Source organism: Lytechinus variegatus, chromosome 3 (genome assembly GCF_018143015.1).
Source record: "Lytechinus variegatus isolate NC3 chromosome 3, Lvar_3.0, whole genome shotgun sequence".
NCBI classification, from domain to species: Eukaryota; Metazoa; Echinodermata; class Echinoidea; order Temnopleuroida; family Toxopneustidae; genus Lytechinus; species Lytechinus variegatus.
This window is the reverse complement of record NC_054742.1, coordinates 51736246-51757312: the sequence shown is the minus strand read 5'-3', so window position 1 is coordinate 51757312 and position 21067 is coordinate 51736246. Positions and strand designations below refer to the sequence as shown.

General features: G+C 34.8%; 1 protein-coding gene across 7 annotated transcripts in view; it reads left to right on the top strand.

The window, feature by feature from the left end:
• The first annotated feature begins 14437 nt into the window (after positions 1-14437).
• The window catches only part of LOC121411309 (unconventional myosin-Va-like), a 125223-nt gene continuing 118593 nt past the window's right edge, over positions 14438-21067 (top strand). For 2 of the 7 annotated variants that reach the window (XM_041603962.1, XM_041603964.1), the window contains exons 1-3: positions 14442-14713; positions 17833-17943; positions 18401-18569. In XM_041603962.1, the coding sequence (XP_041459896.1) occupies positions 14618-14713; positions 17833-17943; positions 18401-18569 (376 nt within the window). In that variant the 5' untranslated portion in view covers positions 14442-14617. Of the gene's footprint in view, positions 14714-17832; positions 17944-18400; positions 18570-21067 lie in introns of all 7 variants that reach the window. The other 5 variants (XM_041603963.1, XM_041603961.1, XM_041603965.1 and 2 more) reach the window with 5 other exon arrangements.

Here is a 21067-nt window from a genome sequence, read left to right as displayed (position 1 = left end):
TTGAACGTATAGAAAAAAAATAATGACATCACTGAACTTAGGCCATATGGGGGTATTTTTTTAATGTCATCATAACTTATTATTTTTATTGATCCAGTCAAAGATTACACTTGAACATAAGGGTATTAAAGTATCATCGATTATTTTGCACAAATTTCAGTTCACATGATCAAGGTCATACGTTATTTAGGTTCGATGAGCTATGGATGGCGTTTTTGTGAATAATTATTAATTTCAGTTGTTTCCAATGTCCTGCTGCTATAATTATTATGTTAAAATATGAATAATAAATGTTATTTGGTCTTTTGCATTGCAAATTATAATTTTCATTCAATTCATTTTACTTCATCAAAGTTTTTGCATTTGCTATTACAGGTCCATGTTGTTATACATCGTAGTCTAAGACGGGGGCCGGACAGCCCGACCCTGCAGCCCTTGACATACCAATGCCCTTTTGGGAAATGCAGTTGTACGACCATACAATATATGCGCTGGACGCTGGTCATTAGCCTTTAGATTTGTTTGTCATAATGGTCGTGCGATGGCATTTCCCAAAATGGCAATACACTGTGATGAAATGATTTTAAGAATTGAAATGTGAACTTTAAAGGACAAGTCCACCCCAACATAAAATTGATTTGATTGAAAAGAGAAAAAAAATCCAATAAGCATTACACTGAAAATTTCATCAAAATCGGATGTAAAATAAGAAAGTTATGACATTTTTAAGTTTTGCTTAATTTCACAAAACAGATATATACACATCCTGGCTGGTAAGCAAATGAGGGGACTATGACGTCATCCACTCACTATTTTTTGTATTTTAATATATGAAATATGAATTATTCTAAGTTTCTCCTCATTGTCAAGTGATACAACGATTAATTCCTCCCTGAGCTTGTGGAATTAGCATTGTTTTATAATATATGGTTCAGTCAGGTTGGTCCTAATTGTCATATAGATAAAAAATGAAATATTGTATAATTCAAACAATACAAAAACAAAAGAAATAGTGAGTGATGGACATCATCGACTGACTCACCTAGTTGTGCATATCACTGTTTTGTTAAAAATATAAGCAAAACTTTAAAATGTCGTAACTTTCTTATATTATACATCCGATTTTGATGAAATTTTCAGCACTATGCTAGTTTGATTTTTCTCTATTCAAGTCAGCATTTTCCTGGGGTGGACTTGACCTTTAAGAAACTACTCTTTTGGTATTTCAAACATCATTCTCCACAGATGAAAACTCTTAGCTCATGCAAATGGTTATTGGCCGATCTATTTTAATTTCTGGTCTTATGAATTGTTCATTTAACTGATTAAAGAGACCTCAGTTGCATGAAACAATGCCTTCTACATTCTAAAATTGGGGAAATGAGCTACGGACACTGACATAAGCCTTTTGATAGAGGATGCATGGAGGTGATGGGAGAAACTTGCCCCTCTCCCCAAACAAAAAAAATCAAGAAAAGGCATAAACAATTGAAGCAAAATAATCGAAAGCTTGTTGGGGAGGGGGTTATTTACTTATTCATTAAGTTTTATATGTTATTTATACATCAATATATATTTATTTATTCAATATTGCCTCAATTGAATGTAATTATTGTAATTTCAAACATTTTTTTTCTTAATAAACACAAATTCTTCCCTTGTTTAAAACGATTGGTCAGTCAGCTGCACTCACCAGCAGCGTAGCTAGGATTTTATTAACAGAGAAGTACGGGGGCGGGGCTTGGTATTTTGCAGGGGGTACCAAAATAGATTCTCACAAGCACAATTAAGTATCTGACAAGTCCTATTTGAATAATGCGAGCATTTTTTTAACATGCCATGAAATTAATAGCTGAAAGTTAGAAAGTTACACAATTCGTAAGTGTAATCATGAACATGATTCATATTTAATTGAAATGTTATTTTTTTATATTCTGACATTAAAACGGAGCATTTAATACATTAAAAAAAATCTATAGGCTTTTGATGTGAGCGCGAAACGCAATCTGATATTTATATTCCAATTCGTGAACTGGACATTTTGATGAAGTTTTGAAATAAACAATATTATAATCTGTTTAAAAAGAATCCAGTACAAGCCGAGTCGTTTTTTTTTTATTAGAAACGAAACATTCTAAGGCGCGATAGCTCAATCGGTAGTGAGGGGGTTTCGAATTCCGGTGGCCTGGGTTCGATTCCCACTTAGTGCGCTAGTGCCAAGTAAAGCATTTAAATGCCTTATACTAGTAATGGTAGTAAGGCATTTTAATCTTCATTATAGGTCCCTCTGAGAGTACCTTAAGCTATCGCTCCTCTAGTTGCTAGCTTAGAAGCATTCACGCTTTCTTAGCAAATGAGGTAAAATAAAAATCGTCAAATCATGAACAGTGATCAGTATTAAATTATAGCATTTGATGCGAGCGCGAAGCGTGAACTGAAAATTTCGAATTGAATGAATGATTTTGAACATGTTTTCAATGTGGAAAAAGATGAATATCTTACTAAACAAAACCGTTAGCGCAAAAGCGGGATACTTTCAGCTCCATGTAATCCTTTCGGACACTATACATGACCTTAGACAGCGGGGGAGGGAGGGGCAGAGGCAGTTGCGGCCAGAAATTTTGTAATTCGTTTTTAAGTACTTATTCATGTAATTATGTTTATAATTTACATGTATCTTCAATTTTTCACTCAAAATCCCCCCCTCCCCGATAATTGCATGTCCCATTTCGGAAATTATCTCTTCCACCTTACTTAAAAATTATTTTGATATTTGTGACATTAGAAACGATCGATATTCAATAGATGAACCAATTTAAATCGAAGAATTTGAGTTGTAAAAAACTAAGAGCTATTGATAGTGTTCACAAACTTTTATTTCGAGTAAATCACGATTTTTTGTGTCATATTGCCATATATGTGTGTGTAATATTCCAAATTGAAATCCATATTTAGTAGACTTATAATTTGAAACTCTGAATAAAAACAATTCCATATCAAAGATAATCAAAAATATGATGATAATCCGTCAAAATATCAAAATGCGTGATTTTCGACAGTCTTTCAGATTTTACGCGAAAAATGATACTATCACGCAAAAGTGCACTTGGCATCCGCCCCTACGCTATTCCTCAGTATTTCCGCAAGACTTTTAGCTGGGATGCAAGGAATTGACAAATTTTGCTATCCAATTAAAAACTCGCTTTATTATGGACTTATACATGTAAATAAAAACTCGCTTTAGTATGTACTTATACATGTAATTATGTACATAATGTACGGTATTTTCAATTTTTCTTTCAAAATGCGCACCTGGTAAAATGCACATTGTCTCATTTCGGATAACATAAAATGAGATATCTACCATCTTACTTGAAAATTCTTTTAATATTTGTGGCACTAGAACATTTACTATACATTCGATGGATAAACGCATTTAAATCGAAGAATTTATGTTGCGTAAAAAAACTTCAAACTATTGATAGTTTTCACAAACTTTTATTTCGAGGAAATCGCGGTTTTATGTTTCCCTGTGCCATATGTGTGTGTGTAATATTCAAATTTGAAATGCATATTTAGTAGACTTATAATTTGAAACTCTGAATAAAAATAGTTTCATATCAAAGATAATCAAAAATATGATGATAATCCGTCAAAATATCAAAATGCGTGATTTTCGACAGTCTTTCAGATTTTACGCTAAAAATGACATTTTCACGCAAAATTGCGCTTGGCATCCGGCCGTACGCTATTCCTGGGTATTTTTGCAAGACTATTAGCTGGGATGCCAAGCATTAACAAATTTTGCCGTCGAATCCTTATCTAGAGCACTTTTTGAGGTTTGGCCGGTCTACTATTAGCTTGTTAGAGTTTTAAATTGGTCATGTGAATGTTGAAGAAGACATGCATATTTTCGAGCTTATCAGTTGATATCTTACGTGTGGGATAATGGGAATTCGATGCCCCTATCATTCAAAGAATTTTATACTTATGACATTCATTATTTACACTTGATGAATGAGTACATATAATGTATGTTTTGAAGATGTGTACAAGGGAAAACCTACTTAATAAACTGCACTGGGAATGAACAAGAAGTTTCCTGGACTGACGAGGGTTCAAGCCTACAGAATCATCTTGGATGTATAGATGCTCTTCACTCACAAGAGGCATTCTGAGAAGGGTGTAAATTCTGCCCCATCTATCACTCCTCATTCCAGTCAGTCATCCATCCAAGCGTTCAACCATGGAAAATCCTCAGACCTAGGATCCCAGTAACTCCTCCATGATGCATCATCCATTACCATAGCAACACAGGGCGTCGGCCTTCAAGGCATTAGTCTGTGGTTCTATACATTTTTTATTTTCTTACTAACAAATATTCAATAATTCATTCCAGACACTGGAGCTCAATATGACAAAATTATGTTCAATTCTAGATGAAACTATTTGGGTGCAGAAAGCATTGACTTACTCTGACTACATGTATGTGGTCTGAATGTCCATAGTGCTTAACAATAACAAGAGCTTATACTCTGGGGTGAAGCCTATAGATACTAGTGTAGCTCAAAAGAGGGTCTGCCTGTGCTAGACTTGTAATGTGCTAGAGGGGTGTTATGCATGTGATAGCTCAGACACTTGTTATTTTGCCATTTCTTTAAAGAGGCGACTGGAACATCAGAGATGATTTCTTGCTTCTGGTTCACGGATCATTTACAAAGTGTGAATCCAGTGAAGCTTTACACAAATCATTACATTTAGTTGTGTCTGCGTCTTTATCTATATTATTTCATCAACTTCGAAAAAAAGTATATATAGTTGTGATAAAATATCAATAAACTTCCGTGCAAAGGAAATTTTGAGTGATGCGAATTACAGTTTAGCTTTCTAATGGGCGAATTAGGTAAAGCATTATTTTATATATCTACTCTTTAGGCCGGAAAGTGTATTTTACTATTATTTAATTAGATTGGGCCTATATATTTTTTAACCTTTAGTATTCACAATTGTGGCATACAGTACACATGTATGTAAACCCACATACTCCCCCAAGTTATATGGAAATGTCTTGTTTTTGAAAATTGACTGTACTATTCAGAAATATGTTATTGCTGTATAATTTTAATCATATTGTATAAAAAAAAAACAAATATAACCCAACATGCCTAAATTTTCTAAAACAAGATGTTAATGCAATTATCAGTATTCTTGAATACCCATGAAGTAAGGTCTTGGGAACCCAATTCATGATTTGAATTGAATTTACTTATCTTTTTACAACTTAATTCTATTATTCCTTTTATTTTTTCTATATTTTTCGAATGTATGCGGTATGCCATACACTAAACCGAAGACATTTACGTCAAGCAAGATTGAATTTTTTTTCTTCACAGCAATAAGCAAGACTGTGCAGAAAGCCCACTCAAACAATTGACATAAAATGAAATTAAGGTGTTATTCAAAGAAGATGATCAATATTTCTATTTTCTGTTGCTACTTTCATGTTGCTAAATGGTAGTGAATGAGTTTCACTGTGAAGGATATTTATTTGGGCTATACGTCAGTGTGTAGTCCCAATCATGCATTTTGTCTGTAGTGCATGCAGTAACATAATGAGCCAAAAAAATTGTGGGGGCCCAGATATGGGATACATTTTATGAGGCAAAACTTGACTTGATACATGAATGTCCTCATGAAGAAGCTTGTACTCAGGTACTGTAAAAAAAATATGATCAGCATATAGTAAGAACTTTGCCTGAAAATGTTGTAAGGCTAAACGGTTTCTGATTACCTTCCAAAACTGATTTTAGAAGGGTTGTAGGCCTAAATTGAGATTGGTAATCTACTACCTCGTCAACTGCATTTTCCTGATATGCCCATGATTGAAGATGTTGAGAAGCGAAGGGGTTTGTGAACTCCCTAGATGAATGTCATCCAAGGTCTCCTCTGTCTGATCCTGATAAGGATTCCACGTTCTTTCACTCCTTGCCATGCCCAAATTGGCATCACCCCGTTCCCACGTGAGTGGGGGGCGAGGATGAATCGAAGGTATCGCTTTTCGGCTAACCGTGGAAAGGGGAACAGAGTTGCCAAGGGGACCCTAATCAACAACTCAAAGTTGGAATGACAATCCATTTTGTGACATTCTTATATTTCTTTTAAATCCTCTTATTGCATTATTAATCCCATTGCTCATGTTCAGGGAGTCTGGGAGCTGTGCTATTTCTCAGGAGATGTGTGCCAGTGATGCTGTCCTGGGATTAGTCTTCTGATTTGCAAAAGAGGTCAACAATATGTTTGATGCACCTGTAATAAGATCGATTTGAAAGGACAAGTGTACTTTTTGGAAACAAATCTTTTTATATTAATAATATTAATCATTGCATTACATAACAACTGGCAATTATACCTCGAGACTTTGTTTGAGTCTTCTTAAATCTTCTTTGATTTATTTACAAAATGACCAATAACCGCTGATGTGGAGGCATTAATTGATATTAATTGTGAAGATAATAAGAGACTATAAACTGCTTGAATGGAGCTGAGGATATTTTGTCCTTCTGATTTGGTAAGTAGAAGGTGATCCATGCTATATAGGCATGGGTGATTTTATGGTGATTCATTATTATTTTGATTTGCATAATGGATGGACATGACATTAACAGTATTTGACAAAGGAGTTGCTTTTACACCATAACAACACAAAAGACAGAGCGGGTAGATAGAGAGGAAAAGGAGGAGAAAGGTGGGGATACCTTTTTAACTGATTGCTTGCTATTACTTGTAAAGGCCTGGTCACACCGCCCGAGCGTTGTTGGAGCGGTCGTGGAGCGGTAGGGAGAGAGGGTCGAAAAAACAAAACAAAAAACAATCGAAATAAAAAATGGCGAACGGTAGCGAGCGGTGATGATTTTTTTCTCTCCGCTCCACGACCCCTCCAACAACACCCGGCAGTGTGACCAGGCCTTTAGCAAGCAATGAGAGGACTTGAGCTTCATGGACCGAATCCCACCAAATTTGGGTTGTGGAGGTATTTCATCATGCTCAATGGAAAATTGGTGTCAAAAACAGTAAAATAAAAAAAAGAAAATTCATGACGTCACACTTCTGTACTCTATATGGTCATCTAGCATGCAACAGTTATCTTGATTGGCCATTGATGCTTAGCAATCGGTTGCTAACATAAATTTATTTGACAGGGACCTGGTATATCTTTTTATGGGTGATATATCAGTAGCCCTTGCTTAATTAGATGGATTCAATCCCTTTCATATGATATGGCTTTATTAATTTCAGATTGGAAACACTTAAGGAAGCATCTCATCTAAAAAAGGGTTGGGCTGTAAACTCCATGCATTATTTTTCACCTAAGACCTGTCCAACTGAATTTTACCACGGACACTCGTCTAAATCCATTACTTCCTGCAATTTCCCTTTTTAATCAGTATTGTATATAGATGATAATACCCTGGAATTAAAGAATTTTATGCTTTTTCTATCAAGTTCGTTACTGGAAAAAAAGTGATAGCAAGGATAAAGAAGATGAAATGACAGAAACTAGACATTGTGAAGTCATCCAATGAAAGAAAGTGGTGGTGAAGTACAGGCAACTCAACAAATAGAATTGTTTGCACTACTGTTGCAACTTGCATGTGTATTCATGTTTTGATAAATGCTTGTTTTTAAAATAAAACAATTCCAAAGAAATAATTGATAATGATAGTACACAAAAATATTGAAAATAGGAATCTGAAAAGTCCATAACTGTCCAGTTCTGTAGTAATTTCAAATGTCATTTATTGAAGGAACATGAAACAGCACAAGGACTCGTACAGATTTCATGTTGTATTTTAGGAACATTACACTTACTGTAAATTCTATTCTGTCAGAAGTAATTAGATCAGTTCTTTTTTTTTGTTCATGATTTTCCCCCACTTCAGAATCCTTGACAAAGGAACCTTGAGATACATTTTTAGCTGAACATTTTCAGGTTTTGAATTGAGGTTTGGCATACCCCCAATCAGATTGGAGGTTTTTACTTGGTGTATAGCCACCTTTTCACCTACACTTTGGTTTTATTCAGACTAGCAGGATTTACCCTATTGCTTAATGAGAGAAGTATGGCTGCAAAGTCATTCTTATTCCATAGTCTCAGTTTCAGCAAATTGAAGCTCTCATATCAGATGCAACGATTTGCAGTAGCTTCTGATATCTCTCTGTGAAAATCACTATAAGTATTAAAAAAATCATGAAATGCTTCCCAGATCTGATTAATGCCCTTAATGCTTTTCAACAAAACACTGAAATTTGTAGAAGAAAAAAGACAAAGAAACCCCCTCTATTTGTTTGAAGTGGTTGATGGTGTCAGATCTTCTCACCTACGCATCATGACTCAATGTGAGAAATGGAACATTTCAAGAGAGAGTGTTATTAATCCTAGAGAAGGTTAGAAGAACAGCAGGTATTGTTGTCTTGCAGGAAAATTAACTTTGAATTAGCATTGAGTAAATTAATTTCTTTGCTTGAAACTATATTTAGCTTTGCAAAATAATTGCTTGAAATTATAAGACACTCGGGTAGAGGAAAACATTTCTGGGAACCTATCATTCAAATTAGCCCAATATTGTTCAGAGTACACTTATTTCTTGCACGTAATTCTGGTTGAAAACATCTAATCATTAATCACTCACTAAGCATCCCAATAATTTGTAAATATTGTAATTTGTCACGTAATTTACCACTTTGATATGTTCTTATGAAAATTGTATTATGTTATGATGTAATGTTATGTTAAGCTAAATTGATTTAAGAATAACCAACTCGATTGTTTCCATTACATTTATTTTGGAATACTTTAATTTCGTTGGGAAACCTTTGGGAAAATAGAAATCATGTGAGCGCCGTGATTAAATCTAACTTGGTCAGAACATTGAGTGGGATACGGTGCATTAAAATGTTGTGTTAAATGATTCCATTTCCTTGCATTAATATCTAAGAATCCAGAAATATTGGCTGCTTATTCAAAAACATTAATTTTTGTGGATTCAAGATTCAATCTACAGAAGTTATAAATTTGGAATGGAATAGAAATCCATATTATATTACTGAAATTATTGTTCAAGGATTAGATTGAACATGGCAGATACAGTAAATTAACTCTATATTTTAAAATAACACTGAAATAAAACAAAGTGAAATGCTATTATAATCTTACACCATATTGTTATAAAAATTATATCATGCCTTGCCATAAAAGAAGCAATTTTGGTATACTGTCTGCATTTTACTTGAGTCCAATTTGGAGTAAAACATGTTATGAACATGAACATTTCCTTTAAATTTCAAAACCCTTCTTGGTTTTTGAGTGGGATGATGCTGACAAATGTGTTGAATTCTAGTATTCATGTCATGGCTTAACATTGTGGTGTCTTCATATTTGGTGATTGACTGTTCCTCAGGTCTAGAACATTCATTTTGTCATCATACTTTTTGTTGCCCCCCCTTTACCCATGTATGTTGTTTATTTGAAATAAAAAAAGAGCTCCCACCTCCAAGGAACTACTTTTAGACAATTGAAATTGTATGGAAGTATGGATGAGCATTCTATGTATTTTTTTATTATCATTAATCATAGAAAAATTATGATAAAAGTGAAAAATTTAAAAGCATTTTCACTTGAATCTTAACTGCAAATTAAAATCTTTCTTTTTTAAAATTTCACGTTGGAAGGGTGAAGATAGCTAGCTTTATAAACAATCATGATCTCTAATTCATCAACTCTGATGATGACGTTTATTTTTCTCCAAATTGTATATTTGTTTAGAATCACAGGCAGTTTTAAAGTAATATCATGCATGTCTTAAGATGATAAAGCCAGTTTTCATTCAGTAAATTAAGATTGAGAAATGCTGCTTGCTTGTTTTGAGATAAGATGTAAGGTGTGACTATAATGCGTAGGAATGTCGTAATTAGTAGGTAAAGGGCAAGGGGAATGAGCTATGTAATTTAGTAGTGAAGTTGGCTATCAGTACATGCATTATGTTTGAACACCAATATTCCCATATTTTGTGAACTCATATTTTGTTTTCTTCATTATGGTAATCGTGGTATATGTAATTATGTATATGTTCATTTGTAACTTGTTAGTTAAGTGCTGCAATAGCTTTGAATCGAGATACATGTTACTGTTTGAAATTTCAATGTCAGAATTGTAGAATTTCATTTTGGAGTAAACTTTTTTTTAGGGTATCATGTAGGGTATCACAAAGTATATATTATTTCTATGAGCGACATTCCATGCATTGTTGTATTTATTCAATTTTATTCTTTCAGTTATCCCTGATATCCTATACAACATAATTACAAATTTTTACAAATATTTGAATAATTGATATAAATATGGAGTTAAAACTGACATTTTCAAACACAAAGGGCTTGCTCATTGCCTGATCAATGCTAAATATAATGCCAAAATGACAGAGTCAATGAAGAACCCAAATGCATTCCTTGAAAATGAAATTAGGTTAATTCCAAATTGTTTTGTCTGTGTTCAATATGAGGATGTGCAATGAGAAGACGAGATTCCTGCATAAAAGACATAAATTGTGACCTTGTGCTAAAATGCCTTACCACAGCTATGCTTGGTAAGATGTGAAGGAAGTACTCAGAGCTACCAAGTCTCACGCATTGTGCGTGAGACTCACGCATCCAGGGTCCGTCTCATGATCTCACGCATGGCACCCATTTTTCTCACGCATCGGGACCCGAAAGAAAAAAAAAGAGAAAAATATTATTCACTAGATTATATGCACTGGCCGACCGCCTTCGCACACAGTCGCGTCTATCCCAGCACGTGAGATGAATCGAGAGTGCAGTCAGCGCACAGCTAGTACGTGATACGATGAATTGCATGGTTTTGTAGTATGGATCGATATCATGATGAAGCCCATATCTCGCAAATGCGAACGCGCGCGCCTTTTCGAAACATACAAGTGTAAGTACCGGCCGCGCGAGCAGAGACACGAGTCATGAAAATCTCACGCATGACATTATTTTGAACTTGGCATCTCTGAGTACTTGAACAGTGTCTATTGCCAACTTGTCCTCTCATCACATGGTCTATCTTTATTTAGTCTTTCATGGGCAACGGCAGGGGTTACCGATCGCCTTTCCTTATGCTCCATGTATAGAAAAGTGTCATTTAGTTTTATTATGGGACTTCTTAAAATGGGATTAGTCTTAAAAGAATCAGTGTCCAGTTTGTCAACAGATGTGTTTTAATTTAGGTCAGCATACATTATGTAGTGTAAACTTTAGGACTCTGACTGAAGAATGTCAACCCTGAGGACACAGATCTACTTGTACATTTTAATTTGTAAATTGTCAATACGGTACTTGAAAGAATGGTGTTTGTGGCTCTAACATGCATGGTACTAGTCCTTGCTGGTGAAGATTAGCAGGCTAGGGTTTCTGTATAACTCCTTGAGGTGTTGTGAAGCAACCACACTCATTGACCACAGTGTTAAGACCAAGCTTCTACATTCTAATGATCTGCTCCAGGGGCCTGTAACATAAAGCTTAGCAATGATCATAGGACATTTTTTCTATGATTGATTCCATTGACTACAATGTACAATCAATCGTGAAAATCAAGCGTAGGGTTAATCGTTAACCTTTGTGTTACGGAACCCAGATCGATTTCAGATCTGCGCTTATGACACTATCACTTGGCCATTGAAGATTAGCAGGCCAAAGTCTCCGTCTAAGTGTGTGTTTATGCTTCCATTGCGAGGACAGAATCAGCGTTTTCAAACGTCGATTCAAAATGCCGATCGTAAACGTGGTTCTGGGAGTGCTGTTTATGCTTCACTTTTCAGAGGTGAAATCATGAACTCCAGCTGGCTTCGTATCGTATTTTCGTTGAGCAGGAAAGCGAGGTCAAATTGAGCGCGCCCCTTTTCGAAAGTTTTCTTTTTCCGAGAGTTGTTATGGGGAAGGTACGTTAACTGTTATTTAAACATCGAACAATTTCCGAAATTTTAGTCATTGCATGGAGCTACTTGACCATGTTGACATAGCCATATATTTTCCACCATGGTGAGGATAATAGTGAAAAAAAATATATTAAAGTATATGTAATAAAATAATAAAACATCTATTTGTTTATGGGCATCTGGCGATGTCTCCTCATTATAACTCTTGTTCCAGTTTTTGTTGTTGTTGTAAATCCCTCAACATTCATCGTGATGACAAATTGGAAGAGTAATACTAGTGATAGCACTTAAATCATTGTTATCACACATGCAAATGTGTAACAAGGGAGATGTGAGGTTATTCCATGGAGGTAACACGTGAACGTGGAGCAATGCGACTGTATTTGCCCGCGGATTTTCATCTCACTGGAAACATGTACCAAATGACTTCATTTAAAGGGGAATCCAACCCAAATGAAACCTTGTTTTTATAAGAAAAAGAAAAATCAGACAAGTTGATAGGGGAAAGTTTGAACAATATTGGACAAATAACAAGAAAGTTATGAATTTTTTAAAGTTGTAAATATTGGTAATCACTATACCCATGGAGACTTCAAATTGGCCGCTTATGTGATGGCATAGTGATGTAAGGCAAGGACTACTCATCCATGTACTCCAATACATATTATGGCTAAAATGTCATTTTTCCCAAAAGTTTTATTTCAAATTAGATTTTTCTTTCATGAGGACATTAAACAATATACTACCTGGGTTATATTGAGATTACTGCCCCAGGGGAATGGGTACTTAGGAGAAAACCACAAATCCCTGATAATAAAGTACATGGCCTATGGGAAAGTTGTCCTTGCCCCTTGTCATAATTTACTTACCCAGTTGCCAATTTGAAATCTACATGGTATTAGTGATCTCAATTTTAAAGCAGCTATAACTTTCTTATTGCTTGTCCGATTTCTTTCAAACTTTCACTATTCTGTTTAATTAATTTTTCTGCTTCCCAACACAACATTCTATGGCCAAGGCTGGATTCCCCTTTAAACACGTTTACGATCGTGGTTCTATTTATACTTCCCCAGAAAGCCTGATTCTGGTCAAATGACGTTTACAATTGCACCTTTTTGTGAGTTTACGATCGGCGTTTTTGAAACTCCATATGAAAGTAAGCATGGACGCAACTGTGTTTTGCACTAATTAGAATGGAAACGCTGATTCTGGCCTGAAAAATGGAAGCAGAAACACGGCCTAACACTTTCACGTGCTGTGAAGCAGCCATTTACAAGCAAGGATAATTTCAAATCCACTTAAAGAATCAGTGCCACTTAAACTCCCACTTGGTCTGTGAAGACATGGATCCTACACGGATCAATCATGGTGTAGATTAGCAATAGCAAGCAAAGGTGTTTGTCCTACTGACTTCTTGATGTGCCACGAAGAAGCCACTTGCAGTTATTTTGTCATAGTGCTTTTTGGACCAAGTTTCTAAAGTTTACCAGCTAAAGATTCCATAACACCGACACTATCACTTGGCCAGTGAGGCCTATTGCATCAGCACATAAATCTCACAAAATAAAATTTTTGCCCTATGGGATTTCACAGCAGTGGCGATAGAAAACAAAATGAAACATCTTCATTGTCAAGTCTGGTCAAGCTTATTAAAACATGTAGTCATGTTGCCAGCTGTTAGCACCTGTTTGCAGGCTTATTAAATGTAAACTGGATGTTCCTGGATGAATTGACTGACAATCATCTTTATGTGGTTCCTGGCAATAAGCTATTAAAAGATTTTTTTTCTTTGGTCTCTGACCGAAGCGGTCTGAACATTCTCGTCTCATAGTCTGGTCACATTCATGAAGAGCGTGCAAACTGCAGGATATTATCACTTGGTTATTCGTCTTCCTACACTTCGTAATTGTCATGTGTATTATCAGCCCCATTACCATGGTAGATAGTGATCTCTCAGATTATGTCGCTCTAGAAAGATAAGGCGGCCCTCCTCCGAAACTTCATTTTCTGCGGAATACAGATATCAGGGCCCTCTCACACATGAATTAAAGCCTCACTCAGCCTTTAGATTATGACTAATAATTTGTTAATCCGCTTGAAATTCATCATCTATTCTACAACGTGATCCTGATAAGCTCACCAAGTGGCAGTCACAGACTATCTTGTTTTTATCCTGCGTTGTTTTATTCCCTGTGGCCCTGTTGTTTTCTATTGTTAACCAACAAGTTCTTGATTAGGCTGAATATATCATAGACCAACTGTTGAAGAACATCTTTGTATAACCTTGAGATATTGACTACAGGGGGACTCGATCTACCGAACTTTGGGGGATTGTGTTAATTTATGGTGGAAATGTTGTAGCTAACGAGGAAGGAAGTCAAGCAGTGAACTGTCACCTGTTTTTGTCACAGCTAACCACCAGCTACAGAGACAGACACTCTCTGGGAGCACTCTCATACGGGATACATGGATCATATTCTACATAACTTTCTTCTCGAGAATGAATTCATTTCTTCTTGTATAGTGCTTGAACGTTAACAAAACACTAAAGGAAGGGAGAGGACAATTACCACTTTGAGAGGTTGTTGTAGAATTTTGCTCATACTGAAGCATTCAGAATCGTAATGTTGAGACACATAAAAAGTGTGAGAGAAATTGACTGGACAGGGCGCCACCGTTCTGCAAACTATTCACCGGTTGATATTGAATGTTATCACAGAGTAAGTACTGGGCCTGCACATGTTCTCATTGATTTTTCCAGTGTATCACTGTCACATTACAATAATGTTAACCTTGAGTTTTCATGGAATCTGGAGCTGTAGACATTGCACCACCCTGTTCTTGGCCTTGCTGCTCTTTACCTGTTGGGGGTAGGGTGGAGTGAGAGAGTGGCCATAATGGGTAGTAGAAATAGTCAAAGGGAGGTTACAAATATATCATTTTTAAAGTATTGTTATCTAGCCATGTGATAATTATTCACTGTTGAATTTGTGATATCTTTCATGCAACAATTCAGTCTTATGATCGATGATTACAAGTTCTGGCACTGGTGTTGCGATAACATAAAGCCCTGGGCAAAAATGATAATAATGATAAAAACGTACAGTATATTCAAATCAGTAAGATTATATATGAAAGTTTGACATTTTAAATAGAGGAGGTTGACATGAAATGTGTGAAAAAAGTAATGGGCAATGAAAAACTATGAATATAGTTAATGAAAACATATATGTTAAGAGGGAAAAAGAGGGAAGAGAGACAGAGAGAGATAGAGAGGTTGAAGAGAGACAGAGGAGGAAGAGAGTTGAGGAGAGAGAAAGAGAGAGAAGAGGTGAGAATACCCCTAAAATCTGAACATGTTCTTGCCGTTTCCTAATTGCATTACGCCATTAATCATCACATGATGTAAAGCACATGAATTCATGCAATCATGCACAATACTGTACAAAGTGACAAACAAAAATTGTAAATGTACTAAAATACTACTAATTCAAATGAAGAAATGGAAAGAAGTCTTATTATGCAAAGTTATTTCATCCCTTTCATTGATTCTTTCTCAGAAAATCTTTTCAATATCGAAATTAATTCCAGTTGCTGTGACAGTCACAAAATTTGAACAAAATTCAACAAAATCACCACCACCACTATGTTCCAGCATTTCCTTGCCAAATTATTCTTCTAGAAATTGATTTATTTCTCAACAATAATGTAATAAAAGTGTGTCGATCTATGAAGAAGACAGATTTAACTCTCAAAGATACTTTATTGCTCACAATCATGTCTGTAATGAAGATTTTGGGATTCTGTGTACTTAGGTTTTTGGCTAGTTTGATTGTATCTTAATGTTTGGCCGACCGAAAGTTCCGGCTTCAACTGTATGCTAGAACTTACTAAATCTTGATCTGTGATGATAGAAATTAATGCACCTTGATTTTTTTCAAGAATTTCATGGGGCGGTTATCTTTCTCTGTAACGTCTGTAATTTGGTCTCAAAGGGACACAATTATATGTACTTTTTTGCCCATTCATGAATGTCCCAAACTCCTGTTACTCTTTTGCTTTGCCGTCTTTTATGACATACGAGTATAAATTACAGTTGCTTATTTATCTCATGCAGCAGTATGATGAAGATGATCTAATTTGCTTAGCAGTATAATGATACTTCCATGGATCTATGCATCTAGGCTTGTTTGAAATTGTCCATAGAATTATAGAAGTTTGATATTCTAGAAGCTGTAATTGGGAATATGTGTAATAATCATGTGTATGGGATAATGATTGTGCTATTATGATGAGGAAGTATCGGCTGTTGAGGAATCAGTTACCTCAAGTTGAACTTTTCAGTGTGAATTTTGATGCCCTTTACCAGATTATTGGATACTAAGGAAATCTGTTTTGGATCTTGTCTTATGATGTGAAGATTGTGTTGTTTAAGCATGCAAATTGCATGATGATGATGATTCCGTGATTGAAATAAGAACTTGAAGTGGTTGTGATTTGAGTCGTTTGTGAAGATATTGTGATTTTATGATGATTACAAAATATTGATGAAAAGCATATGATGGTAATGACACAAAAATGACTGTTTTATTGTATTTTACTTTATACCAGTCATGGAAGATGTAAAGGGTATTTCATGAAAGAAACATAATAGCTACATATAACTGGAATATATATAATTCAAATTTTAACCTTTTAAAAATATGATTGTGAAATGTGAACATTTTGTGAAGAGATATTCCAGCTTTATTATACTCTAAAGACAACTAATTATTCAACCATGAAATATTTTTCTTTCTTTCTAATAAACAAGTAATTGATGGAAACATATAATTTCATCCTACCATACTTTTCTTTTAAATCAAAATGATTACCATGAAATATTGGTTTAAACATTATACAGTGCTTCCCAGAAAAAAACGAAAACCGAGATTTATCAATGATTTATCAAAACTTAATCACAAATACAATAGACTAGTGACCAACCATTGTAAAGCTTAGAATCTCCTCTTTCATCTGCAATTACGTAAATTATTTCTCATTCACGCATGAGTGAGCAAAAAAAAATTGAAGAGGGGATACAAAAAAGTCACTTGGTGGGCTGTATCTGGGTTTTGAAAAGAAAATCACTTTTTATAAAAAATCAATATCTGCTCTCAATTACAGAAAATGGTCAAGAAATAAAAAAGTTCTGCTCATTTAAAATAAAGCTTGAATTTCAATAATTTAATAAAATGAAGAGGTTTTACAGGCTGGCGTTCTCAGTCACTCGACACTCCATTTTGATGACGATCAGCCATGCATTAAAGTCTTTTGTTAACCATGCGATAGCCTCTGCGAGAAACCGGTGAAAACACATTTATTTAATGAAATTATGGAAATACAAGCATTGTTTAGAGGGAACAGAAATTTTTTACTTCTTGACCATTTTCTGTGATTAAGGTATCAAAAGAGCAGATATTGAAATTTTTAGGAATGTGATTTTCTTTTTGAAATTCAGATACCCGCTGCCAAATGAGTTTTGGTATCCTTTCTTCAAATTGTTTTTGCTCACTCATGCGTGAATGAGGAATAATCTAAGTAATTTCAGATGAAAGAGGAGATTCTAATCTTTACAATGGTAGGTCACCTGTCTATTGTATTTATGATAATAAAGTTATGATAAATCATCAATAAATCTCGGTTTCATTTTTTCTGGGACGCACTGTAGAGGGATGATTTTTTAGACTACATTTGCTATGACAGACCAACTTAATGTGCACCACATCTTATTGATGCTTATACTTGCAATATCAACAAATGATTTTTACTTTTATTTTGATCTTATTTCATGATTCAGGGAGCCCGTGTATGGGTGAGGGACCCTGAGACAGTATGGAAAGGAGGAGAACTCATCAAAGACTTCAAGGCTGAAGATAAGACATTAGCAGTCGAGCTTGAAGATGGTGATGTGAGTATGAATGATCCTGTCACTTCAAAATAACAATAGAGATTTTTAAAACAATCAAGGAAGTTTGCCAAAATTGGCAACTATGCCAGAAGAAGGAAGTCATAAGCTAAAAGTAACCGACTGCTTTTGACTTTTCAGATTTTTTCCAAGTTTTTTTTTTAAAGTAAAAATTATACTTCTATAAGACTGTTTCATATAGTGAATGACACCTGCATTATCAGGAGTCCCCCACATTTGAGCATATAGAATAAATCATAAATACTTCGAGACCTTAGCTATAACAAATATTATCCAATGTTTTATAGTTAAAAAATGTTGATATATTGTCCAGTGGGGACCTTTTATTTGAAGATACATGTATGACTATTACAGGTATCCTGTTTTTTATGACATATCCTTTTTGTCATTAATTCACGTTTCTACTTTTACATTTGAAATATATGCAATATGTCTGCAGACGGCCACGATCAAGATCAGGAGCAAAGAAGACTTACCACCCCTTCGGAATCCTGAGATCCTGATAGGAGAGAATGATCTGACATCACTCAGTTACCTCCATGAGCCTGCAGTACTCTATAACCTCAATGAAAGATTTATCAGAAATACAGCCATCTATACATATTGTGGTAGGTATTCCTGGTTGGATCAGGGGAGCTAGTGTTAAGGAACTTCAATCTTACACTTTGAATTAATAGATTTGATATAAATCCAGGGTCCTGTTGTAAAAAAGTTACTCTTATAGTAACTTTGCCATCCAATAGTAAAAAAAAAATTGTTCAAATATGAGTGTTGCAGATGGCAACGGTATGTTCTCATTATGTACAAGCATAGAATGGTACATATACACATTCAACATACCTTCATAGGAGATAGGATGTAATAGACTGATGAGATTTTACATTAATGATACAATAAAATCTCGATATATCCAATGAGTATACCCCTTTCATATGAGTTTAGATTTCACAAGAGATAATAGATGGAGTTATATATAAGTTGATATAAAATGAAATAAAAATTGAGCTGACAGAACATAGGAACTAGTGCAGGCTTAGTTAAATTGAATTTTATTAACCTGCATTTGTCCATTCTCAAAACCGTGACAAGTGCAAATCTAGCATGTTTTAACAAACATATACATTCTTCACCAGGATATACAGGATCATTACAAGTACATGAGCTGTACATATGCCAAAAACATTGAATAGTCCTTGGTCTAAACTTAAACCACCTTTGTGAATTCCATCCTTTGGGAATATGCTGCATCGCATTCCAGTCCACCATTTCTTGGAATAATACAAATCTTTCTTTGGTAAACTATTTTAAGAACTGATTCTCTCTTTTCTTACCTAATGCATCCCTTTACAAGTAAAGTTCATGATTGGGCAAAAAAAGACTTTTATTATATTTTATTGGAGAAGTGAGAGAACTTGCTTAATCCACAACCTGTTCTTGATATCACAAAAACAAGCAAATAAATATCAAAATTATAGCTTAATAATTTGCAAGCTGTGAATCGAGTGTTGTTTTATTAAATTTCATTTTGTATTTTGATGGTTTCAGACACCGTCACAGTTTGTCCAGATGGATCTAATCCTCGTGTCAAGCCTAAATCCCATTCAATTTTAAATCTGGGTAAAACTGGGTGTTTCCAATTTAGCTGATTGACAGGTTCCATTTGTTGTTTTTTCAGTGTAAGAGGCCAGTTTACAAAACAAATTTAACAATGCTATCATGGATTGTAGAGCTTTTCTAGCCTTGTGACGTTGATCAAAATGAATGAATGGAGCTATAGTAATTCCATAGCTTTTGTATTTTATAGTATTTTCATGTCCTGAGCCATGACAGCTGAAAAGAAAAGTTAAATCCTTTCAAATTGATATCAAAAAGATAAACTGATGTGAATTTATGTGAATAAGGGTATTTGAATTCAATGAATTAAATCTGTCACCGATCTACCAGAATGCAGTAGATGCTATCTTTTGCATTATTGAAGCATACTTTTTTTTGTACCAGAACAATAAGGAAAAAAAATATACAAAAATGGAAATAACTGAAGGCAGATATAATGAAAACAAAAAAAATCAGTGCAGATCTATTGCTGCAAAAATTTCAATGCTGAACTTTCTGCTGTATGCATAGATTGTATAAAGAAATTGGCTAATTAATTGTTCATTCTATTCTTCTTGATAATTCCTGAAGATTCTTTCAGGATTGTTTACACTACTGAAAATATAGGGTATATATATCCCATTTGAGTCTAATGCTAAATTACGCAAAAGCCGCAATAGTCTGATACAGAAGATTACAAAACTTTGATGCGAAGCAGCCACTGCCTATACATTCAGGTCTTTCGTTAATTGTTTTCTATAGATTTATCACCTTTATCAATACAGGTTTTTCATAATGAAAAACTGTCACCAAACATTCGGCAATAAAAGAAAACAACAAATAACACAAGACCGGAGACATCCGGCTGTATCGGCTGCGATGCAGCCATGTTTCATAGTCCATATCAGACTTGCTGACATTTCGCGTAACAGTTTCAGACTTGTATATTAAAAGGCAAGATCCTAGACTAGCCTCCTAGATTACAGGTTAGGTGTCACACTGCTGGACAGTGTGTCAAAAATGTTATTTTTTGGTAATTTCTAATAAAAATAACTACAAGCAATTGATTATGACTGGCAGATACTTCAGTGGCCATTGTGATCACTGCCAGTTGTTACAGGCCAGTGGCATAATGAATGAGCAACAAGTGTCTGATTATTGTATGGTCTGATTCAGAGGAAGTATAAAAAGCCCCAGTGGGAAAGAGTCTGGGTGGTCCAATATTCATACTCCTGTACATTTGTCAAGAAGGATACTTTCACATTATTTCAGAATGTTAGTAATGACTGCTGAGAGACTGCTCTATTTCAAATATTAAAGGATAATGCCATTCTGTCTCTTGCTAGCATTACTATGACTTTTTGAGAGCAATAAGGCTATTGACAACTTTTTTAACTTCATATATGCCTATACATTCAGTTACTTTACCATTTAAGTGAATTATAAGAAATTGGGAAAATATAGACTTCATGAAAAGTACTTTCTAGATGGACTATGACACCGATATCAAAGC